At 36.2% G+C, this 8,360-nt stretch overlaps 2 protein-coding genes across 2 annotated transcripts in view; both read right to left on the bottom strand.

Annotated features, from left to right (window-relative positions):
• LOC144957617 (rho GDP-dissociation inhibitor 2-like) overlaps positions 1 to 7,529 on the bottom strand; it is an 8,901-nt gene extending 1,372 nt beyond the window's left edge. The window contains exons 1-4 of the mRNA XM_078888961.1: positions 7,503 to 7,529; positions 7,209 to 7,284; positions 4,518 to 4,595; positions 13 to 153 (exon numbers count right to left, since the gene is read on the bottom strand). Coding sequence (XP_078745087.1) covers positions 13 to 153; positions 4,518 to 4,595; positions 7,209 to 7,281 — 292 coding nt within the window. The 5' untranslated portion in view covers positions 7,282 to 7,284; positions 7,503 to 7,529. The remainder of the gene's footprint in view (positions 1 to 12; positions 154 to 4,517; positions 4,596 to 7,208; positions 7,285 to 7,502) is intronic.
• On the bottom strand, positions 582 to 1,746 carry LOC144958208 (uncharacterized). The gene is made up of 2 exons (XM_078890016.1): positions 1,344 to 1,746; positions 582 to 1,306 (listed from the first exon to the last, which is right to left on the bottom strand). Exons 1-2 carry the CDS (start codon positions 1,744 to 1,746, stop codon positions 582 to 584), a joined length of 1,128 nt encoding a protein of 375 aa, XP_078746142.1.
• Positions 7,530 to 8,360: the final 831 nt, after the last annotated feature.

The following is an 8,360-nucleotide window of genomic DNA, read 5'->3' as shown; positions in this document are numbered from 1 at the left end:
CATTATCATTACCAGATATTCCTTTCCTGTATATAACTTCATGGTATCTTAATCCGCTCACGATGCGATATTTGATAAGGAAGGATAATCGAATCTTGTACTTCACTCCCTCCTTTACTTCAAACACTGTATTCTTGATTTCGTCGGCACTTTCTGGTTCATGAAATATATATCAACCATTTGGAACTTGATCTTTATATATATATATATATATATATATATATATATATATATATATATATATATATATATAGTTTAGAAACTAGTCTAGATCTATTGTGAATTCTCACCGACTTGAATGATGTAAAAAACTAACAATGAGATCAAGAGATAACCATATAAGATCTCTCGTCATTGGCTACGGACTGCCGCAAGGCTCGGTTTTCAACCCATTTCTAATGTTTACCTTTCAGTTCAATAAGATACTGTTTTAAGTAAACTAATAATGTACATCGTTAACGAATACTGTTAAGGCTATGATTAATGTTTTAATGCAACAGGCAAGATATTCTTTTGAGATTGCAAGGGATGTAACAATGTGACGATGTGACGATGTGACGATGTGATGATGTGACGACGTGTCAATGTGACGATGTGACGATGTAACGATGTAACGATGTGACGATGTGATGATGTGATGATGTGACGATGTGACTATGTGACGATGTGACGATGTGATTATGTAATGATGTGACGATGTAACGATGTAACAATGTGACGATGTGACTATGTGACAATGTGATGATGTGACGATGTAAAGATGTGATAATGTAACGATGTGACGATGCGACGATGTGACGATGTAATGATGTGATAATGTAACGATGTGACGATGTGATTATGTAACGATGTGACGATGTAACGATCTGATGACGTGACGATGTAAAGATGTGACGATGTGACGATGTAACGATGTGACGATGTAAAGATGTGACGATCTGACGATGTAACGATGTGACGATGTGACGATGTAAAGATGTGACGATGTAAAGATGTGACGATGTGACGATGTAACGATGTGACGATGTAACGATGTGACGATGTAAAGATGTGACGATGTGAGGATGTAACGATGTGTCGATGTAACGATGTGATAATGTGACGATGTGACGATATAACCATGTGACGATGTAACGATGTAACGATGTGACGATGTGACGATGTGACGATGTGACGATGTAACGATGTAATGATGTGACCATGTAAAGATGTGACGACGTGACGATGTGACGATGTGACGATGTAACGATGTGACGATGTAAAGATGTGACGATCTGACGATGTAACGATGTGACGATGTAACGATCTGATAATGTGACGATATAACAATGTGACGATGTAACGATGTAACGATGTGACGATGTAACGATGTGATGATGTGACGATGTGATGTGACGATGTGACGATGCTACGATGTAACGATCTGATGATGTGACGATGTAAAGATGTGACGATGTGACGATGTAACGATGTGACGATGTAAAGATGTGACGATGTGAAGATGTAACGATGTGACGATGTAAAGATGTGACGATGTGACGATGTAACAATGTGACGATGTAAAGATGTGACGATGTAACAATGTGACGATGTGACGATGTGACGATGTGACGATGTGACGATGTAAAGATATGAAGATGTGACAATGTAACGATGTAGCGATGTGACGATGTTACGATGTGATGATGCGACGATGTGACGATGTGACGATGTGACGATGTGACGATGTGACGCGCTGCGTGGCATTTTCCCCTCTGAGCGGTATGTCAATGCTAGGTCAACTCGACCCCATTAGTGAGGTCAGCCCACGTCTGGAAAAGGTAGGGGTCAGGGATTATCTGTGATGCCGCTGATGGTAATTAATTGAAGCAATATTTCATGGTATTGCTCAGTTGCTATCATGAATATGAAAATTGTTCTCTCACCACAAGCAAAGCAATGGTTTTTTTCATCATATGCCATGGTTGATTTTAATGTATCCTCTTAAGGCTGCTCATAAGAGAGGTGTCAATTTAGTGGTTTTTGAGAAATCAATGAAATTCATTTGTTGTAATTTGCATATTAATAATTTAATTCCCAGCGGCAGACAATGATTGAATAAGCATCATTGTAAAGTAAAAATGATGATCTTGACACATGAAGTTTTGTTGTCCGGGCAGTAAAGTCTTAAAAGATATGATTTTTTTTATTTTAAAATTCTCATTTGGCATAACTTGGTGAGATCCTCATTTTCTCTCCCACGGTATTCCATGCCATGAATTATGTCCAAATATCAGTTTAAGAATAAAATATAAACCATTAAACGAAAATCTGATTAATCTTATTTTTAAAGCATTTAACTGATTTAAATATTTTATAGTTTTGGGCACATTTGAAAGCCAACTTTTCAATGACTTGATTACTTTTTCTATACTTAAATCCCTTACGATTCAAGTCAAAATTACATTTTTTATGAATGCTGGGCATTATTGTTCGAAGATGTTTTTTTTTTGTTTTTGTTTTTTTTGTTTGTTGCTTTAGGTCTCTTCCAACACAATTGAGGTTATATGAGAGACCGCTTCGAAGATGTATACTGCTTTTGTGTGGTTGTCTCAGGAAATGCCGACTTTATAGTGTCATATAGGTGTCAATGTTTAGGGTCATTGAAATCCATCTCTATTACTCTTATTTTTGCATTTTGAATAAGTAATATAATGTATCTAAGTTCAGTTCTCCTTTTTTGCACAAGTGAATGTTAACTGTTTATAGACTGAAGCGTCCAGATATATATGGCAGTGATTTCCCAAAAATTAAATGATCTTGCTGTGGTATGCCTGCGGTGTTATACTGATTTGACTCTGACTGTTATTCAATTGTTTTATCTCTAAATTTGACTAACTGGAGTTCAACTGATAGTATATCAGATTACTTTATGAGACAATGACTAAATGTGTATTCTTGGAAGAAAGGAGATGATTCTATATAACCTATGTGGACAGTGTGTTCGTTTTGAATGTAGTTGGTCGATAAGGACAAATAGGGCTCTACTTGGAATAAACTACATGCCCTCATAATTTTGAATCCTCTTTTGTCCACATACTGTGTCCGCTCATACCTAGTGTGACGTTAAATTGTCGATGTTTTAAATCTCTTGCACAATCAGCCAGCAGATTTTTAACAATCAAAACATAGAATTTGTGACTACGCCTTCACACGTGCTAGGAAAAACAGAGTTGGTTGTTTATAAACAATAACTTGAAAGATATCCGCCTCTCTCTGATCATTGTTATTGTTTTCATATAGCCAAATGCTTAACTAGTTTCCACACGATTTTCTCGATCATATTATAAACGTTTAAGTTTACTCATTGTTTTGTGTATAGGCTCTAATGATCAAGCGATTGAACAATGAGTATTTTACTTAGACACATACCAGCGATAGTAAAATATGTGTAGTTTGCTATGTTTTCCAATCACTGCCATTGTTTATATTATGACGACTGTCCGAGAGGTGTGAAGATGTATACTGCTTTTGTGTGGTTGTCCAATAGGTGTCTATTGGAATTTTCCGAGTTGTCTTATTTACGACCGAAACCATCAATATTATCATTCTATGACCTTAAGTCTTGGGTCGCTCTGCAAATTGTGTTTAAAATGATCCAAACATATTGAACTTCTGGAAATGTAACTGGCCAGTTTATTTAGCTCTCTAATGAATATTATCATGAACAAAGCAGTCTGCTTGCATGTTGAAAGAAAAACCAAATAGTTTGATATCATGGCAACAGTTCGTGTATCTAATGAGTGAGGTTAAGAAAACACTTAGAAAGCAATTAAACAACAAACAAACAATGAAAGTAACCAAATATTTCAAAAACGGTATTATTTAAAGGTTAACCGAATATCGAAAAGTAAATTTATATCTAAAATGAACATAAATATGAACGTTTAGTATTTTGCGCTTGATTAAACTATAATTTTCTAAAGATAAATACAATACCTTTGGCTGGCAATGCAATCAGTTGGGAACAAAACTGTGATGTCAAAAAAACTGGTTTCAATCTCATTGAAAGTGTAAAACCACTCTTCCGGAGGAATGGATATATTTTTTTATCTAAGTGATTTTCTGATTTCAAAGTGATAGAATCTTATTTTCTAATCTAAAAATATGCTGGTGGTCAATAAAAATAATCCATCTTCGCTCTATATTACGTCCTGTAATCTTAAGGATCTGCCGATACATTCTGGTACTGAAATACTGCCGTTTTATTAAAGAACACAGTATGTGCTATTTGGTTAACATTGCATTTACTGTGTTTTTTAAAGCAACGGCAGAATAGTTCACCACCGTATTATCCAAAATGTAACCAATTCATTGTCAGTAATCCGAAAGACTGGTCCCACAACACTTCCAATGAGTTTGGAACCGGACAAGTAGAAGGCATGACGTCAAGAATTTTTTGCACTATAATAATAATCTAAAAAATGAACAAATTATGAAATGATGGGTCACCATTATTGTTGTGAAGGTTAACTTACGAGTCAGATCAATCACCATCGGGTCTCTGTCTTCAAACACAAGCTCCATTTTCTCCATGGTTAATGTGTCGTCGTCAGCTTGTTGATGGAGAACAAAATTAACCAATGAACAACTTGTTACTATTAAAAAAAAAAAAATTTTTATTCTCTATTGTCTTCTGGCACTTTTCTATTCACTTCATATCTTGTTGTTACCAACATAAGTGCCTGCTCCACTCACTTTTCTGAATTAAAAATTCACCCCATACACCGGAGCATACTCAATGTCTCAATCGTTTCTATGTTATATGTTTGTGTTGAGAATATTGGCTATTAAGCTTAACTGCTGGTCAAAATTATTCGCGATGGTGGTGTACGAACGAATCGGCGGTCTCAAGAAGTGGGTGAGAGAGGGATCTAGTAATGACTTTGGGTTTGAAACGAATATTTTTGTGTTCGTGGATAGCTCACACGGTAGAGCCACGCTCTCACCTGCCAGGCGGAGTTGTCGTACCAATAAGGTCGCAGGTTCAAACCCCACCACCGCCGCGAAAAATTTTTATTCTCTATTGTCTTCTGGCACTTTTCTATTCACTTCATATCTTGTTGTTACTATTAAAAACATGTATTAAAAAATTTGGCCAGAAAACTCGTCCTTCACATCTCGATCGATAGCAAAAACTCTCAAACCTGGAATTTCGCGTAGTTCTTTTTTTTTCCATAATGGGGGTCTTTTAAATCGATGGATATTTGAAGGACGAGTTTTCTGGCCAAATTTTTAAATACAAGTTTTTTTCAGTGCACGGCCGTTAACTGGTTAACTTGACAGACTATGTTGGAGAATGGAATTAACCAATTAATTACTCGTACTATGAAAAACGCCTATTTAAAAATTTGGCCAGAAAACTCGTTCTTTAAATATCTATCGATTGATATGACTCCTGTCTTGTCAAAAAACTCCAAAATTAAATCTGTAGCTTCTTCAAAGACCCCGCGGAAGCCCAGGTTTGAAAAGGTTCTCATCAAACTCCTCGAATTCCACAAAGCTGTGTGATCTTGTGGTATGACACTCGCTTTCGGGTCGGAAGGTCCTGTGTTCGAGCCTCGCTCGGCGCATAGTTGAGTCCTTGGAAATGGCTCTTTACTCCCATTCTCTCACCGTACTCAGGTGTAAAATGAGTACCTGGCCTTTAACAGCGTTGTCTATGTCGGGAAAAAATGGTAATATCGCGTAACAGGCGTCATGTCTCGTCTAAATGTTACGTGTTGCTGTTGGTCAGGGACCTCTTGTAAAGCGCTTTGAGCACGTTTAGTGGATATTGCACTATATAAAAGCTCAAGTTTGAAGTTTGAAAATGGAAAACTCGTAATTCCAACTAGCCATTTGAAACGAAGCAACAACAAAACAGGAAACTCAGCATTTACATTTTGAAATCCCCCCACTCGAGAACAAACCATCATCTTTACTCTTTCTTCCCCTCCACCTACCAACCACTTGTAAACGTACCCTTTCGAGTGATGACTTCAAAACATTGCCCCCTGCTTCCCTCTAAAACCCTTGTTACTGAAAAGACGACCATACTACAATCTTCAGCCTGAAGCTTTGGCCTTAATAGAAGAAGAAGACTTTTCTGGCCAAATTACTTTAAATGCAATTTTTTCCAGAGCACGTAGATAATTGGTTACAGGATAGGAGACAGTCTTAACCCACTCCTCACCAACTATAGGAAAATCGTCACATTTGTTACGATACAACCAACATTATTCTTATTCAAAGTTCTCTTGAATATCATACAATTTAAAGAAAATGAACAATGTGTTGAAGAACATGTTTTGGTAAAGAAATTATTTATCGCAAGAATTTTACTGCTATTGTGTTTTAGTGATAAAAAATATATTTTTGTGTTAGTTGAATGTGATGTTTGAGGGAAAATCCTGAAAATGGCTGGTAAGGAGAGAGTTAAACTATCTATTTAATGAATAAAATAAAGATAAACAAGTCTATATGGCACATTCTTCGTGGAGTTATCAAACTCAATGCTCTTCATAATGTTATATTTATTCCTCTATCAGGCCATACGGAACTCTATTGCGTTTCCATTTCATACAGTACCAGTCCTATGTTTGGTGTCCGTTTGGTACTAACACCTTACAATATTGGTAACTGTCTATAGTCAGGCGCTTACCCAGGAAAACTGTATTGAGTGGGTTAAAGTGTGTAAAGTATTTTACCCAAGGGCACAACATCGGGACCAGAGTTATCGAAGATCACTTTCACCAATTTGGCTGCTGACTACCGGGATCGTGGATAGCTCATAAGGTAGAGTCACGCTCTCACATGCCAGGCGGAGTTGTCGACCAATAAGGTCGCGGGTTCAAACCCCGCCACCGCCGCGAACATCTTTTTATACTCTATTGTCTTCTGGCACTTTCCTACTCACTCAACTCTTAAAGACTTTGTTTGGAAGTTGAGTTCTACAGCTGTCGGTCGGAAGTTCAGTAATGCCAAACACCCATATTATTTGGTACCCCAATTTTTGAGTGATTATAACAATTTCAGGACAAAGCGGTAATAACAGTTTCTTCCAATTATGTAAAACATCATACATTTCATCAATTGCTCTTAATTAACTATTGCAAAGGATACTTAAAACTCAAAAGGCTGCCATGCATGCTTTGAAGGTGGATGTAACACATCTTTAAAACACTTACCCATTGCGGCTGACAAGACAACACATAATCCAAACCAACACACCAACGTGCATGTAACAAGGACAGCTGTCATGATCTGTAAAATAAAATATCGTGATAATGATAATCGATCGAGCTGACAAGAAATTATCATCAAATAGATAGAAGCACACCGTGAGCGTATATATAGCGCAACATTCACTAAACGTGCTCAAAACGTTTTAAAAAGGGGTCAACTTTAGTTTGAGATTATTTTTTTTATAACAACGATGAGATTTATAAGATTTTGGTTTATTAGTCTTGTACGAAGTGTACTTATTTGCAGGTCTGTTAACCCAAAATGTTATGGTCTCATTTTGTAATGGAAATACTCTCAAACCAACACAAAATATTATCCATTACAACGTGTTAAATCAAGCCCATAATTTCGTTCCGTTATCAGATCTGCAAATATCAATGTGCACCGAGGCCTTGTATATAAATACATGTTAGTTTGATAGCATATCTTTTGATATCAAAGGACCACAACAACCAACATGTAAATAATCAAGTATATTGTCTGAAAGTATTTCCAATTCAATAATGAGACTATAACAACGTGGGATATCCGACGTGTCAATCAAAACACATATTATTCAAACATCATCTTTGATAATCACTTAGCATTTAAAATTGACTCAACTTTTCAGAATTTTTGAAATCCTTTAACTTTTACACATACAAGAACACTGCAGAATAGAATGACTTGTTTACTTAAATACGTTGGAGTAACATAAAAAAAATACTTCGCAATACAACGAATGTACGCCTTTTAATAATTGCGTAGCATAATTTAACATTTTTGGGGACTAATTTATGTTGTATTTTGAAAAAAACAAACCCCCATACAATTACTGCTTCCGTTTCAGTTGAACGGTTTTGATGAGAGATGTACTGATAGCGCTTAACATTTTGGAATAAATAGGTTGCCATGATAATAATTATGATAATATCGAGCATTTACATATAACATTCTATTAGTACGATTATATATCTTAATGCTGACCTGGTGCGACTGGCATAACAATACCAGCTAGATGTAGCTACAACACAAACATGAGTGTAAATTGATCAAGGCATTGTTTTTTTTCATTCACAACAACTAGACTATCTGAGAATAAATGAAGCACGGTG

The sequence above is a fragment of the Berghia stephanieae genome, chromosome 12, assembly GCF_034508935.2.
Source record: "Berghia stephanieae isolate SIO BIC M18660-M18661 chromosome 12, UCSD_Bste_1.3, whole genome shotgun sequence".
In the NCBI taxonomy this organism is placed as follows: Eukaryota; Metazoa; Mollusca; class Gastropoda; order Nudibranchia; family Aeolidiidae; genus Berghia; species Berghia stephanieae.
Note: the sequence above shows the minus strand (reverse complement) of the source record. Positions and strands in the feature narration are given on the sequence as shown.